Source organism: Perca flavescens, chromosome 7 (assembly GCF_004354835.1).
Source record: "Perca flavescens isolate YP-PL-M2 chromosome 7, PFLA_1.0, whole genome shotgun sequence".
Lineage (NCBI taxonomy): Eukaryota > Metazoa > Chordata > Actinopteri > Perciformes > Percidae > Perca > Perca flavescens.
In genome coordinates, this window is record NC_041337.1 from 835,066 (window position 1) to 852,340 (window position 17,275).

General features: G+C 41.6%; 1 protein-coding gene across 8 annotated transcripts in view; it reads right to left on the bottom strand.

Moving 5' to 3' along the window:
* Positions 1–16,846, bottom strand: part of tpd52l2b (tpd52 like 2b) — a 32,683-nt gene extending 15,837 nt beyond the window's left edge. For 4 of the 8 annotated variants that reach the window (XM_028582930.1, XM_028582929.1, XM_028582927.1 and 1 more), the window contains exons 1-3: positions 16,593–16,846; positions 10,915–11,084; positions 10,079–10,227 (exon numbers count right to left, since the gene is read on the bottom strand). In XM_028582930.1, the coding sequence (XP_028438731.1) occupies positions 10,079–10,227; positions 10,915–11,084; positions 16,593–16,611 (338 nt within the window). In that variant the 5' untranslated portion in view covers positions 16,612–16,846. The remainder of the gene's footprint in view (positions 1–10,078; positions 10,228–10,914; positions 11,085–16,592) is intronic. The other 4 variants (XM_028582933.1, XM_028582931.1, XM_028582934.1 and 1 more) reach the window with 2 other exon arrangements.
* Positions 16,847–17,275: the final 429 nt, after the last annotated feature.

Below are 17,275 nucleotides of genomic sequence, written 5' to 3' on the forward strand. Positions count from 1 at the left end.
TAATAATTCAGCTGTCCAGAATAACCTCACAGGTACTGCATGCTAAAAAAGAAAAAAGATATGCTGAAAGTATAATATGGCAAACTCAAACCCAGCAAGCAACAACAGGACGGCACCTTAGTGTTTACTCCAGCCGACTCAGGGAGTGGAGCCCACCAAAAACAGCTGATGTCATAAGTAAGAGATGGAGCAAACACTTGCGGACTGGTGCAAGTGTGACTACACCTTCATGCACACAGTAGAGGAGATGCAGACTGTTGTAGCTGTTCTATTATTTACCTTTTCCCCACTTAGACATTATATCCACATTATTGATGATTATTGATCTAAAATCTAAGTGTGAAGATATTTTGTTAAAGCACCAATTGTCAACCCTACAATATCGTCACAACATTGACATTGAGGTATTTGGTCAAAAATATTGTGATATCCGATTTCCTGCATATGGCCCAGCCCTAATTCAACATGTCAAATGATGAAAGACACTATAACACTATTACATTTAGTGGAGACGGCTCTCTTCTTATAGACGACAGTGCTCCAAACAAGGCCAGTCTCTATGTTCTGACTTACATCAGCACAATGCTGCTTACTGTACCTCACAATGACTTCATACACACCATCCGTCCATACACCACTTCACTGGTTAACTGCTGCATTTGTTTCAATAGAATAAGGGGTTTTGTCTCCTTTACGTCCGGATGATTCTTTGTCAAGGATTCATTTGGAGAAACAGAAAAACAGTTGAAATTAATTGTATAAACAATGTAGAAAGATATGAGCGCAAGACTAACGAAGGTTTGCTGTCGTCACATACTGGAGGTAATGGCGTTGCTCAGTGAAATACATACATGCCTAAAGTGATGGTGTTGAGATTTACTTTCTCTTACCACTCTCTGATTTGTACTGTCATCACACTTAGAGTTGAAAATTGAGCACCACTGACGAATGACTCTCTCCACCCACTTGTTTTCATGGCAACCCACTCTGAGTCTTTGTGCATCCAACTTATTCATAACCTCTCTCTCTCTCTCTCTCTCTCAAACACCATCTCTTTCTCTTCCCCTCCGGCCCTCTCGCACACATTCCTTTCCTCTACTCCCACTCGTTCGTGCAGCAACCCGTCTGGTCGCCAGGCACCACCAGGGCACACGCGCGTGTGTGCGTGTGGGTAAGACACACAAACGCGTACATTTCCTGTACTCCGCTTGGAATTATGAATTGGCCTACACCAAGACTAATGCGCCTGCCTGCTTGTGTTTCAGCTATTCTTTGCAAAAGTGTAATAATCCACATCCATCCTGGCTGTGTGAGCGAACACATAACTGAAAGACCAAGAGTGGGAGAACAGGCAAGTAAGTCTATTCCCATGTGCAAAAGTACAACAAATGCCACAAACCAGGACCAGTGTGCTGTTTGCAAATGCATGTGTAAAAGTCAAGAACAACTAGCTGAGCGAGCTAGCCAATCCAGTTCCTATCGGACAGCAACCACATGGAAAATTCCATTAGCATCAGAACTAACAGCAGCAAAAGAAAACTCACTTTTGTTCTCGCTGGATACTTTCAGCAGCAGTATGGTAACATCGTAACTGATCAGGAAGGCTGGCAAACCGGTACTGGCTGCAAATCGGACACATTTGAAGCTGTAGTGGAGAGGAGGTCATTGAACACACCGCTATCTAGCGTGGATAACCCCGACCACCCTCTCTCACCTTCTGTTAAGTCCAGTCTTGAGGCTGTCTCTGGTTATGGAGCTAATGTTCTTTGTTTACTTGGTGCCAGCTGGGTCTATTGTAAACTGCGTTATCATCTTGTATATCAAAAAGCTCAGTCAGCAGACACAGATGTCAAGCGCACGTTTTCTGCTCCAGATCCTTTAATATTCATTTTTTTATTTTTCATCCTACAAAACACAGCTGCAGGGTACACCTACACTGCAATGAGTCTTTGTTCAAAGTTGTAAACACATTTAGATACATTTGATAGCTGAATAGCTCCACTTCAGGTATTCTACAATAGTTCATATATTGTCTGACAGTATTTTGTAAAACATTCATGGAGAGGAGTGGCAGCTTGGCTCTGCAGTGGCAGGAGAATCTGAAAAAAGGAGTTGGACTCTTTCTCTCCAACATGAGCTAAATACTGAAGTTTAGATTTTCAACCAACATCACAGCATTTTACATTAGGCTTTAATCCAGGGAAACGGATTAGACAGACCGATCACAGAAAGAAACCTTGCATTGCCAGATTTATCTCCACTGCGCATCGTCAGCGCTCGATAATGGTCTGGCTACAACGCTAATCTATTTTGGGATAGGTGGATTTTGGGCGGCACTAAACCCCGGATGCAGCAACGGTGCAATCCGTTATATTGGGAAGATCCAGGACTTAGCCAAAAATGTTTAACATCGACAACTTCTCAGTCCCTCCCGCCTTTCCGCTAATGCCCAAATCGGTCTCTAAGCCCCTCCCCCCAGAAGGGAGAATGAATGTGTGTGCATGAGCAGTGATTGGCATGCAGTTAGACACCCCCCCTGGCCCTGATTGGTGCATCTGAACAGGGAGCTGTGGATTTTTACAAATCCCACTCCAGGCTGTAGGTGGAGCCAGAGGAGCTGGGTTTATTTATTTTAAATGACCTGCTTCATATAGTTCTACTGGAACATAGGCTCAGTTTCAGCTAATACGACAGAAAGGTAGTTTTATTAGTCTTACCTACTGCACCTTTAATAATTATTAATACACTAAAGCAGTCAGGTTGGGAACCCATAGGTTTATGCACATTTCTCCTTGTTGCATTTAGTGTTGTTTGAATAATGTACAATGCAGTAGCTGAAGTTATACCTTAAAAACAAGTCAATATCCTGGGATTTCCCAGGATAGTGTGCTTCCGCTCCATGGGAAAGAAAATAAAAAAAAATATGAAATCCTACTTTACATCTCCATGCCCAGGGACCCCATTGTCTCATAATCCGTCCATCAACATGGCTAATTACTTACAGCCATCAGCTGAACACTGGTTACAATTAAATTATATTACAGTGTTGCTGTTTTTCTATTGTGTGCCAATCAGCTCTCAGGCTGAAGTCATTACATAAAGGGTCAACCATTACTGGAGCATTATTTTTTGATACATAAATAGTCAATTTGTGCCGCCTATGTAAACAAACAGACTAAAAAGTATCCTTTTTTGCCTTGTTGTCCTGCCAGACAATATATATATATATATATATACACACGTGTATATATATACACACGTGTATGTATGTATGTATGTATGTATGTATGTATGTATATATATATATATATATATATATATATATATATATATATATATATATATATATATATATATATATATATATATATATATATATATATATACACACACATACATACATACATACATATAAATAAACACAGATATTAAAATGTACTCAGTTCTGCATTTCTTCTGCTTGAAGTATTGTTCTACAATAGAACAAAATCGCTTGTTGCATAGATAGAGTTGAAAACTGTCCGTACAGACAAAAAGACAGCGTGGTGTATTGACCATACAGGCAAGCTAGTGAAATGGGCAGGTGGCTAATATAGCCAGTAAGGGAGTCAAACAGTGCCAATCAGTCCAGTCCAGGGTAGTCCAGTCATGACAATAAAAAAAAAAAAAAGATATATTGTGCAGCCCTATCTTTAATGTTGTCTGTTTTTAGGTGTCTAAAATGTGTTTAGCTGCTGTCCCCGTCCACCGCAGGACATTGCTTAGCTTCTGTGTCGGTACTAGGGATGCACCGAACCTAGAGTTCAGTTCGGAATTCGGCCGAACTTTGGGCTTTTTGACGGAGTTCAGGTACTGCCGAACGTTAGAATTTTTTTCAACCGAACAGTACCAAAGAAGTAACGAGAGGCGAAACTCGAAAAAAAAGGGGCAAAACGTTGTGTTGAGTTTCTGCTCTTGCCAAAGAGTATCCAAGTAACTAGAGGTGAAACTCAATAGAACGTTCCATTGCAAACAAACGCACCCATGACAGAGCTGCAGCTCCACCACTCCGCCGTCTTGGACTGAACTATCTTGTTACTTCACTACTCTTTGTAGAGTTACGTGATCGACGTAATGACGTAGTTGGAGTTAGACGGAATGCAGTAGCAACCTAGCAATGGCAGTAAGCTGTGAGAAAGTGAAAATGGAACTTGTGAGCAGAAAAAGTGTTGTTTGGCAGTACTTTCAGTCAAAAGAAGGCGATTCAAGTCGAGCTACATGTTCAATTTGCAATGCCGATTGGTCTCGTGGTGACGAGGACCCTAAACAATACACAACATCGCCGCTAAGACATTAAGGCGTTAAGACATTTGCGTATGAAACATCTGAAAGAATACGAGTTGTGCATGAAGGAATCTCCCAACAGCAGCCAAAATGCAGCAACTTCAGGTACAGCAAAGGAAGGACAGTCCCAGCTAAAAACTGGTGTTAACCAGACCGAGCCTCTCCCAAGCTGTCAGCTGTTCTCTCTGGATCGAACGGCCGGCTTCTGCTCGTTAGCTAACGGTAGCTTTCTAAGTCCACCCAGCCAACATGTCTTCATCATACACTGGTTAGCGAAAGTTTGCAAAACAAAATTGTCACTCATCTGGCGATAGCGATGTACTTTCCTACGATGTGAATAGAGCGTGGGGGTAGCCTACTTTTATGGGATTATAAATCTAAAAGGCTAATATTTTGGATATTGGTTGGATCTTGAGATAGGGTAAACATAGGCCTTGTCAAAATAGTTTTTCCCACTTGTGTGCCAGGCATAATGTTGCCTATTCTTTTTTATTTTTTACAGTTAAAATACAATGAAAAATGCACTGCCGTGGACGTTGTTTACTTCATTAATGTGTTTATTGTGTTAAGAATGGGAGTAGGGTTCGGTTTGGCAGAATCTTAACCAGTGGGTTCGGTATTCGGCAGAACCCCAAAAATCTGGGTTCGGTGCATCCCTAGTTGGTACTCCTGCCTGCTTCTTCAAACTGGGGGAGTGCTGACCCCCCATCTACTGGAGCTAACACACGGACTATGGAGAAGCAGCTCATACAACCACACTTCAAAACGTCTGAACTATCCCTTTAAAAAATAATCACATTATGAAGACAATGTTTGGCCAGTTGTAACAATGTAAAACAACCACAGTGCTTTGAGAGTTTTTTTGGATTTTCTTACCCTGGCTTCCTCTTTGAGCCAGCTCCCTTTAAGGCCCTGACCCACCAACCCGTTGGCAGAATAGGCAGTCGGACTGATCAGTCGGCTCCCGAGGTCCAAAAAGTTCCTCAGAACACACCGAAGTGAAGCCGCCTGGAGCGTACGTTCTGTGCATGCGTGAGATGTCATACAAAAAAATTAAAACCGGAAATGTCGAACATGTCACATGGGTCTTTCTTCTCTAGCCGACCGATAATGGCGACTTGTTCGGAATACGATCTCGTATTTTACGAAAATAGTTCACCGAAACGTGTTTATAAAAACATGTTAAGCGAGAAATAGGCCGTGCACTTGCTGAATCTGTCTTCATTTCAGATCAACAAAAGTCAGTTTGAAAGACTTTCGTCAGATTTTGAGAGGCGTTCGTCACTCATTCCGCTCGCCATTTCCCAGGTTAGCACTCCACCAATCAGATTGGTCATTGAGTCCGACTGCCCGCCCTCCGACCCAGCAAGTCAGTTCGGCCAAAATGGATGCCGACGGCTCCTCCGACTGACGACTGCATGGAACACACCCGAGTCACCGACCTCGCCAGACTGTCAGACGGCCGATTATCGGGTTGGTGTGTCAGGGCCTCTAGTCCTTCCTGAAGCTCCACAGTGTAACACCCCCATGTCTCGGTTTCTAGCTATTTGAGAACCACTGAGAAACTGGGCGAGTGGAATGAGAGAGTTACCAGCTTGGATCTATGAGTCTGTGCACTGTTTGCTGCTCACTCACCGGTGATGTTCTGGGCTTCTGCTGCGGTGTTTGCTCTCTCACGCTCCCACTGCTACTCACTCTCTCTCCTTCTCCGTTCTCACCTTCCAGCCATGTTTGATAACACTTACATTGCAACCGCTGGTGTTTAACTTCATGTCTGTTAGAGGGGCTAACATTTGTCTGTAGTCTGGGATGCTCTAAAGGAATGCTTCTAAATGATTTTGTCAAAAAGCAGTATTTCCTGTAACTGACACGGTCTTAGGTACATTTTCATAGATGATGGATTTGGTAGTTGGTTAGCAAGTGTCTTTGAGGTTGTTTAGGAGCTTTCCTGGCTGATAATTTGGTGTGTGTGTGTGTGTGTGTGTGTGTGTGTGTGTGTGTGTGTGTGTCGAGTTAATATGCACCTGAATCAGTTTGTCCACTGTGACTCACCTTTATGGCCCTTACCCACTGCTAGTTGTACGCCTTTAGTGTTTAATAATCAGAATTTTTTTTTAGGTGCTGCTGTAGTCTGAGACGTGGCAGGATTTCTTTAATGGAAGTCAGTATCGATGTGAAGTTAGAGCCACAGGACTAATTTCTGACACTTAACTTTTCTGTTATCATATACATACGTATCATTCTCTGTTTTCTTTCTCTTCAGTTTTCTGTCTCTCCCTCTGTCCTATCGGTATCATTCATTGTTTTTTCATCTTGCAGAGGTCTGGTGTCCTCTCTTCCTCCGTCCAGAAGTGATGACACATGTCCTCCTACTTCCTCTCAAATTCAACATTCTAAAATACATAAAGCTTTCTCAGATGCTTCCTCTCTGCTTGTATTACCAATGTCCAGGCTGAAAGCTGACACTGTGTTCTGATTCGGCATTTGAGTTTGCTAAACAAAAAGAAAAAGCCACAGTCGAGGAGTTTGTGCAGAGAAAGGGTTTAGCATCATAAACCAAGGTTGTAGTATACTAATCCCACCCAAATATATATATATATATATATATATATATATATATATATATATATATATATATATATAAAAATATATATATATATATATATATAAAAAAGCCAGAGAAAATCATTATTCATGAGTCAGACAAAGCTGGTTGATCCTGACAAATTATTATTAAGAGAGGTTAGACTTATATTCAATACATTAAAAACTCACCTAAATGCCCACCTAATCGTCTGCATAAGCACCAAAAGAAAATGTAAAACTTAATGTCTGTTTACAATAACTTTGAATGCACCACGAGGCTGCCGAGTTTCAAGTGAACGCACCATCTGTGTTTTTCCAACAACGGCAGCGGCAGACTGCTCAATGCCCCGTGGTTGGAATCCTCTCCAGAGAAATACAGTCACACTTTTACACCGTTTAGCGGTCAGTATTTTAACTGCGTTTACTCCAGCTGCTAGCTAACGGTAGGCTAACGTTACCTGCTGCCGAGTGTAGCGTTAACTAGCGTGACGTGCAGCGATGTTTCTGTTGCCTCCAACGTCCATTTCGGAGCATCAGAGAGAACCGCAGGCATATCAGTGGCACCAAAATGAGGCACCGAAATCCACGTTGCTATTCGGTCCTGTAGATAGCGGTTGTTAGCACCGGGTCTCGGTACCCAACCCTCACTGAGATTAGTAACCACGGCACACAGTGACTAAAACAAACCCGTCTGATGATGTTAAATCATTACATTTAAATTTTAAACTGAGCAGCTGCTGTGTTGAGAAGAAAAAAAAAAAAAAAAAACATTACCATAAAATGAAAAACTGCAGATAAATATTTGTTCCCCTTCTGCGACTCGCTTGATTAACAATCATGACATCTTTAAAAATGATTATATCTGATAATGCAGCACCTTTGTCTCTGCTCTAGTCACCTGTCATCCTGTGTGACGTAAAGCTCTGCAGACAATGATCTAAAGACTCGAGTAGCCTGGATGAGTCACCACCAGGTGAGTCATTGTGTGACTGGCTCTTCCTGATGAAGCTGTTCCGATCAGAGCAAAGTCTGCAGGGAGTGCTCGATTATCTCAATGGAAGGTTTTCAAAGTCATTTGGGCGAAAATTTGGTTCTAAAAATGTGGAAGTGGATCTATTATGCTTTTCCGTATTTTCTGTCATATCTATAATGTCGGATTTTCATGTTAAACGTGGCTCGGTATCACGTAACACCGAGCCGGGCTTCTCTGATTGGTCATCTGCTCCAGGCAGGAACTACTTGATTGTTTTTTTAAGCCACTGCGGTGTTAACATGGTCCATGTAGCTGCATGCCAACGGCAGTAAAAGAGGTCATCTGGGCTGCATATGTTGTTAAATTCTCCCCCAATTCCAGGTCACATTACTGCTGAAACATGTCCAGCTAGGTGGTATTTGGGTTAAAAAGCCTTTTAACGGTAGAAAGTGCTGCTATATTGTATTAGTGTCCACTGCTAACTACAGTAGCTGCATGCTAACGCCAGATAGCTGTAATCTATCTTGGCGGCCAATGTTGTTAATTTCTCCCCAATTTCGGATCACATTGTGTAGTATTTGACTTAGAAGCCTTTATTGGTGATTTTTCACGGTACAAAGTCTTGCTATATATTTGTTGCAGTCAGTGTCGGGCTGCAGAGTGAAACAACACAGCGGAGAACTAGAGCCTCACTCAACGCTATGCCCTGACCAATCAGAGCTTTTTCGGGAGGGAGGCTTAAAGAGACAGGCGCCCCTACAGAGCGTCTCAGACAGAGGGTGAATACAGGTGTAGCAGCCATGGGCAGTGTGAGAAACAAAGTGGTTTTTGAACATTAAAGCATGTAAACATGTTCTAGTACAAAACACAAAATACTAGTATCAACCTAAAAATGCTATATAATAGGTTCACTTTAAAGCCAATCTTCAAACCAAACTGCACTAGTAAAAAAAACTATCATCCTTGCTTATTCTTCCATCTTGCTTTTTTTTTTTTTTTTTTTTTTTTTTTTTTTTAAAAAGGGGTGGTTATCTTTAAATGTGCCTCTTTTTTTAAAAAGGTAGCCTCTGTTCAATGGACGTTTTTTATTCTTTTGTCTTTCTAAAAATCCAAATCATGATACTGGGGTTTTCTGTTCCCAAACTAAAAAGGAGCATCTACTACTGTATTGGACAGTACAATTAGATCACCTCATCTTTTTACCAAGACAAAACATAAAGTACATTTTAACATTTAACAACTATAGCTCTGGTAAGGTTTTTTAAAATCGCACTGCAGTCACTAAGGCTGTGTTCAGACCAAAAACTACAAGGCCACAGAGGGATCCATCAAGAATGTTGAATGACCTCCTCACGACTGTATGCCTCCCCCAACCAGTCACAGTTACAAAGCTACAGTTTACATCCATCACGTCATGTAAATAGTTGGTCATAGTTGGCGTATCCATTCTTGAGTTGTGGCCAAAAACCGGTTATGTGAGGTGACAGTGACCTTTGACCACCCAATTCTAATCCTTAAGTCCAAATTTAAAGAAATTCCCTCACGGCATTCCTGATTCATCGCATTCAAGAGAATGGAATGGACAATCCAAAAAGCATAATGCCGGCCACGGATGTAGCCTATGCAGAGGCATAAAAAAAAAGGAGGGTTAATGCTACGTCATCTGGTAACACACTGTGCAAGGGCACATCCATGATTATTCATTTGAAACATCAACGGGTTGATTCTACTGTTTATTGCATCAAAATGAAGAATAAAATGACCGTCGCCTTGGTACAATTCCAGACCATTAAAAATTGTAGTGCAATGTCTTCGGCGTCTGATAAGCTTTCAAACTCAACATAAATGAATCTATTACATTATCATCTTCTGGTACCGGAGGCTAAATGTCCACACTAATGCTGGATAGGACTTACAGGAGCTGTAGTGTTGCTAACTAAATCATTATCTTATTCTTACTGTTTGAGGAAGAGTGTGCTGCGGCTCCTTCCTCTGCCAACTGGCTGCTCAAGTTACAAAAGGGCCCATATGTAAATTGCTTAAGTTTAGATTTTTAGAGAGAGAAAATCCACTAAGAAAGCTTGGGAAACAGAAGCTAACCCTCTCTATGGGATTGCACATTTAAAAACAATCTTGAGGAGCTGTCATTTAGCATACGTTGGTGGTGTGCATTTTAAAATGTTGATTAATACATACGCGTTGGAGGTCTGTACGTCTTGCCAGCTCTTGGTGAGGTTCTGCTTGAGTTCGGTGAGCGGGCTGAGGCCAAGTTTCCTCTTCAGCTCTGTGGCGTGTCTCTCTTTGGCTGACAAAACCTGACGCAGGGTGTTGATCTCCTCCTCCACCTAACAACGCAACGGAGCCATCAGACAGAGTTAAGAGTGGGGCTTTCTTCTTCATTCATGGTGCTCTATGCAGTCTTCAACATAACATTTTCCCAAAAGCATATTCTGCATTTACAAATATGAGTTCTGTCCGTTCAGCTGGATTTGTGGTAAGCTCAATCAATATCAGCGTACTGCGGTCTCTCTCCGCCTCCCTCCCCGCCGCTAGGACATTTCTTTGCCAGGAGGAGAGCAGACCGCAGCTCCGGTCTTTGCTCTGGCTGGGTTCAAGCTGCTGTTCAGCCCCTGCTTAAAAGGTCCAGCACGTGTGGACTCTTTGTGGTAGGACTAGTGTTGCACCTATAGCACTCGATCACAAGGAACTGACTCGTGACTGTGACAATGTCACTGGGCCAACATACTGTTCTACTGGCCCCAGGCCATTACTCATGACGAACTCAGTCTCTGGCTGCAGCTCTTCTCTTTTCTCTTAAGTTTTTATACTGTGCATTTAAAAATCAACAGGTGTTATCCAAAGTGCTTTACAGAGACATAAAGTACAAATATACCAAAATGTTGCTAATAAAAGCTTGGGGGCTCTGGCTCCAGTGTGTGGGTATTTTTCTAGAGCGTCCCCAAAATGCACAACTTGACGAGCCTACAGTTACACGTGAACAGCTGGTGATTTTGGGAACAGCTGGGCCATACCTTGGTGAGCTCTGTGCGGAGCTCCTCAGCCTCTTCCTCGGTCAGGCCCGGTGGGAGAGGGTTGGCTGCGTTACCCACCGCCCCCTCCACAGCCCCCTCAACCGGCACGTCGGACAAGCTGTCTGAATGATCCACGACGAGGCCCTTGTTAGGAGAGTTCAGGTTTATATCTGGAGCAAGAGAGAGAGGGAGGTGATGGGATAAAGGTAAGGGAGGGGAAGAAGACAAAGGGTGAAGAATAGAAGAAGTTAAAGAGAGTCAGGAAATAAATCATTAAGCGCTGAGAGTAGTTGTCGTTGATGTGACACCAAACTACAAAACGGCCATGCCCGAATTTGGCGGGCCATCGGCAGAAACATCCTGCGGCAACCAATCAGAGAATTAAAAGGTCAATTCTGATTGGCTGTTAGTCTCCAATTAGATCGCAAGCAGCAGGAAACACAAATCTATCTTTTTCAGTCAACGTCAGCATACTGGTACAGCATATACTGACTACAGTGGAGCTGTAGGAGGAGCCCTCTGCGCTCAAAACATACAACTACTCACTCAGGAATGAGGCACATATATGAACGCCATACCGAGGCAGCAATGAACTCCGGTAGATGGCTAAACCGATTGTCCAGACGTCCGTCTTTGCTGTGTCTCGGCGGAGCAGCCCAAGCAGCGGCCGCTGGCTAACATTAATGTTAGTTAAGATAGACAGCTTACAAAGTTAGCTTGCCAATTCCACTCGACACTGGTTACAGATAACGTTCTAATCAGCTGAACAAGTTGTCAGTCATCTGGCGTGAACACTGTGCGTTCCTACGTTGTGACAATAATGTGTAACTGAAACATGAGGCTGTTAAATGTTACTAACTGAAAGGCCGATCGGCGTGATGTTGACATAGGTCAACAGGAAGAAAAAGACAGTGGTGCACCACCTACTGTACCGGAGGTACAGCTACTCCAGTCATTCTCCCCCGCTCATGTATACGGGGAGAACTGGCAGAATCCGGTTATTCACCAACCGGGGTAAGACCATACTCCAGTTACTGCTGTGCATGTTAACGCACGGAGTGAAATGGAGAGGCAGCAGAAGGGTCAACAAATACACACTTAGTTAGATCAGTGGAGGGGTTAAAAGCCTAAAATGGTTTACTAAGAGACGGACGGAGGGACGGACGGACGGACGGAGGCACGCACGCACGCACCATGAAAAAAAATTTTGGTTGCCTTATCAAATTTATTTTCAACGTTTTGGTCAGTTTAAGAAAGCCGTGGTCCTGCTGCGCGCCCTGCTACGCCCTGCAGTGCTCTGCTACATCATGGGACACCCTACAGTGCCCCGCTATGACATGAACTACTACAACTACTATTTCTAGTCACTGATCCATTAGCTTTATTGTGACTATTATTGACACTGTTCATCACACCCCCAACCGGCCCCGTCAGACACCCCCTACCAAGAGCCTGGGTCTGTCCCAGGTTTCTTCCTAAAAGGAGTTTTTCCTCACAACGGTCACACTAAATACTTGCTCTTGGGGGAATTACTGGAATTGTTGGGTCTTTGTAAATTATAGAGTGTGGTCTAGACCTACTCTATCTGTAGAGTGTCTTGAGATAACTCTTGTTATGAATTGACACTATAAATAAAATTGAACCAAAAAAAAAAATTAAGCTAAAATTAAAATTACGCTTTTGTCAGTTTTTTCGACATCTTTGGCGTATATTTTAACGTACCATATTTCAGATATAAAAAAAAAAACTTTTAAAAACGGGTCAACTGTGACCCAAGGACAACATGAGGGTTAAAATAGCACAAACATTTGAACACTTTAATCTGCCCCAGTGTGCATCTTTGTCATTCACCTGGGGACACATAATTTTGGCAACTACAAGAGCTTGGCACCGTCAGAGCTGGCAAGGAGAACACAACAAAGAGGAACACGGAGAAAAAAAGTCCTTCCCAAAAGAGTCCCTGTCTGAAACACTACGTAAAAATAGACTTTATGCAGTTCAGTCCAACATTGCAGACAGCATTTATTCATTCAGGTAAACAGGCTTCAGTTTGGGAGTGTAGGGCAGCCAACCTCTGTTCACTGATTTAAAAAGGTCCAATATTTTAAAAAGTGAGATGTCCGTAGGGTTGGGTATCGTTTGGATTTTTACGATTCCGAACCGGTACTTTTAAAACGATTCCCATTTATAAACCAATTCTTGAAAAACTGAAAAATGACATCAAAAAAAAGGCTCTGTTGTAGAGTTTTTGTTAAACTGAAAATTATTTCAATTTAACAATAAATATTAACATTTTAAAGTACTTAAATATCTAACAAGTATAGTATTTTACATCTGTTTTGGGGAAAATATGGCATTTTAAAAGTAGCCTACATTTACGGTATCTAGCTAACGGTAGACTACAGAGAGAGGGGGATAGTTCTACGTCCGTTTCGGAGCGACAGAGGGAAAATATTTCAGTCGACACATGAGGAACCAAAATTTGCGTTCTAATCCGGTCCGATTCCTACCGGTGCCATAGTGGAACCAGGTTTTGGTACCCAACCCTAAATGTTCAACAACATGTTCCAGTAGAAACCTGAAATACCCATATAAAAGTATGAACCTGAAAATGTGAATAATATGGGACCTTTAAAAGAACAGACTTATTTTAGCATTTTATACTGAAATCTTAACTTTTTTAAGCATGAACCTTTTTTTTTTTTTTTAATGCTGGGTTCAACAATAAGGGTTGCCCGATGACCCAGGGCAAGTAAAAATGCCAAGTCGGGCAAGTATATCTACAACCTACTTGCCCCGTTTGGCATCATCGTATCATATTGTTCTCTTGCCCTGTCGGAGAAGGCTTGTTGGTGACTTGATATTTTTTGTTTTACACTTTTGATGCTTTCAATGTTTCACTTTTGAATTTTTTTTGACATTGTGCAGTTTTTTCCCCCGAAGTTTTACGCTTTAACTCACTAACACACGTTATCTCCAACTTTTTTGGGACTTTTTTCCTTGAAATTGTATAGGGGCCAGTAAAAAATGGACTTAGGGCAAGAAGAATTTTGTTTTACTTGCCCAACTGGACAAGTTAAAAAAAATAAAAAAAACCTTAGCGTTGAATCCTGGAATGCAACTATTATTATTCCCCGATACTCAGTATGCAGTATCCACGTTGACACGAGTGATTGCACAACACAGCTGATATGACAGAGTAGTGTTGCAAAACACCAAGACTACAGGTACTGTGGTGACGCGGTGGGATCCAGAGTCTCTACAATGTTACATCCGCATACACGCTGCTGAGAGATAGGACTGCTCCACCCTCAAGGTATATATTGATTCAGCCGAGAAGGACTCAGCCCGACCCACAGAAACAGCAGCCAGGTGAAAGAGGGACGACAACAACGAGGCCCATATGAGGACAAAAAAAGGGGATAAACTACAAAAATTATTTAGAGTTAAATCTCAGATATTGTTTTTCCCCACAATGCCTTCTGACAACACCCAGAGTCAAGCATGTACATACATGGCTGGTTTAAATGGTTCATAATTTGCCCACTTTTTTATTTTACTGACAGCAGTGTCACGTGAGAATGCAGCAGTCGGGAAACGTCCCAGGCTCTGCCGAAAAATCCTAAGCTCAGGTTTCACAGTATCATTTAGGAAACAATAGTAGCAGGATTTTATTTGGAAAAACATAGACTAACCCCCCCCAGGTTGCTACAGCTCAAGATAGACACATGAAGGCATCTTTAATCACTTTCTACATGCTCATCCTGAAGCACAGGAAGCCTGATTCAGCATGACATGTCAATCTTGGCCATTCACTATTACTACAGGATCTAGGATGTCTCATTAGGACATCCCCAAGCGGATACTGCAGCCATAATGACCTGGAGATAAAGAATGTAAAAAGAAAATTGTGATATTGGACTAAATATTTCCTCAGTTTATGTATTTATAATTTAAGCCCCTTTGAATTTCACCAAATTGACAGGCAGCCACAGCGAAAGAAAGAGGGGAAGACAAAAGGGACAGAAAGACAGAGAAACAGAAAAGACATGTGTCCTTTCTAACAATGTGGCTATGGACGCTGACAGACTAACACATTTGGCATGGTGAGCCTGCCAACCAGCTACTGCATTGCCTCTTATATAGCCTCGCTTTGCCAGACCTTCCACCACAGCGCTGTGGAGGAGGGTCTGGCTAATCCACACAGCATCCCTGAATGGGAGTAAAACGTGCTCTGGTTTATTGGCATTTTTTTAAACCAATAACAGTCATCGTGGGCGGGGCTAAGCTCCAGATGGAGCCACGGTGCCTCTGCTAAATAGTCTCAGGAAGGAACTTGTTTTGGTGGAACTTGTGTACGTTCAAAAGTAGTTTTAGTTGTGCAGCAGAAAACTCATGAGTCTGGATTTACCCTGCAGAGATCTGAGGAGCAGTTAACCATAGTCTAGTCTATATCCACGACGTTCCACTTCCTGGATTGCTCCGTCCCGCCAGATCACGTAGGCCGGATATCCGTTGCCTTGGGCTTCCTTTGTGTTGGTGTTCTAACCTCCGGTGGATTTGTGAGGACTATGGTTAACTGCTCCTCCGATCTCTGCAGGGTAAATCCATACCTATACATAGCCATATTCTACTGCTCGTCATACTATTCATCCTGCACATAAACTTAATCTTACTACTCTTATAATGCTACCACACTGCACATAGCTGTACATACCGCACATATCTGTCTATATGGTTCATTCAGTATATCCATATTTATTCTGTTTTTCTTATTATATATTCTGCTAATACACTGCATACATCTATATTATTCTTACTACTAGTATAATGTCACTGCTACTACATTGCACATATCTGTACATGTTGTTCATACATTGTTCATATTACATAGCCATATTGATTCTGCTCTCAGTTTATGTCTGGTCCTGCCTATGCACCACCTGTCTATACTTGTATATCACATTGCACTTTTCTGCTTTTTTGCACTGAATTTCGTTGTCTTTGTACTATGCACAATGACAATAAAGTTGAATCTAATCTAATGCAAGTTCGTGAATTTCATCAAGAGGCAATGAATAAATATCTTAATCCATATCATCATTATTGAAATGCTAATTATATTTTGTATTATTAATTTGAATTTGCGAAGTAACTAACGTTAAAAAGGTATCAAATAAGTGTAATGGAGTAGAAGTATAAAGTAACATTACAGGGTTAGTAGAGGAAGCAATCAAAACAAAAATGGCCACATAGGTCCTTTTGTTTACAAGATTTAAACTCTCGCTCGTCGGAATTTAAACGCCTGTCAAGTCCCGCAGAAAAGCTGACGCTGTTCACTTGTTATCGGAGTTAATGTCAGTCATATCAGATGAAATAGTGTTGGGATTTTGGTGCCAGTAGAAACACTCCTTCCTCTCCAGTCCCTGTTATTTATAACGTCAGCAGCGGGCCCGTCCTGTCCTCACAGCTGCACCACTGACAGGATTTAATAACTCGAAACTATTCAAAACTGTCAACTAAACATAGCATCGCAAACATAAAGTTAGTAGCTACGTGGCAGCGGCTCACTTCTTGACAACCGTTCGCTGTCCGTTTAGCAAACAGCTCACGCATTTCTGAAGCTAAGCTATATAACGTTACGCTGGCTAACTCGCCGAGCTAACAATTAACGTTACCTTGACTGGCTGGGTCCATTTCAGCGTCGACTTGACACAGCTGGGACTGTTTTTTTTGGTTCAAAGATAAGCTCGACTGGTGTGAAATGTGGACAGCAGACTGGCTCGGTTGCTTTCCACTCGGCGTGTATTAATCTTCCTGGTTTCAGCGACTGCTCCCACTCAGAGAAAGTCGTCAGGAACTCAAGAAGACAGCCCCAACAACCCACAACCTTTTTCTTTTTTTCCCCTTTTCTTTCTTCTTCTTCTTCTTCTGTCATTAGGCAGACTAGACGCTGCATTGGCGTAGTGCTGCCCTCTACTGTTTGTTACCAACAGTCCTCAAAAATGATCAAAATGTGCCTGCTTTATTATTTATTTGGAACAGGCAGTTGCTTAGCCTGTGGTATGTCTGCTGTAGCCAGTGTATTGTGGTGGGTATACTGTACTGTACTGTGTGTGTATATATATATATATATATATATATATATATATATATATATATATATATATATATATATATATATATATATATATATATATATATATATATATATATATATATATATATATATATATATATATATATATATATATATATATATATATATATATATATATATATATATATATATATATATATATATATATATATATATATATATATATATATATATATATATATATATATATATATATATATA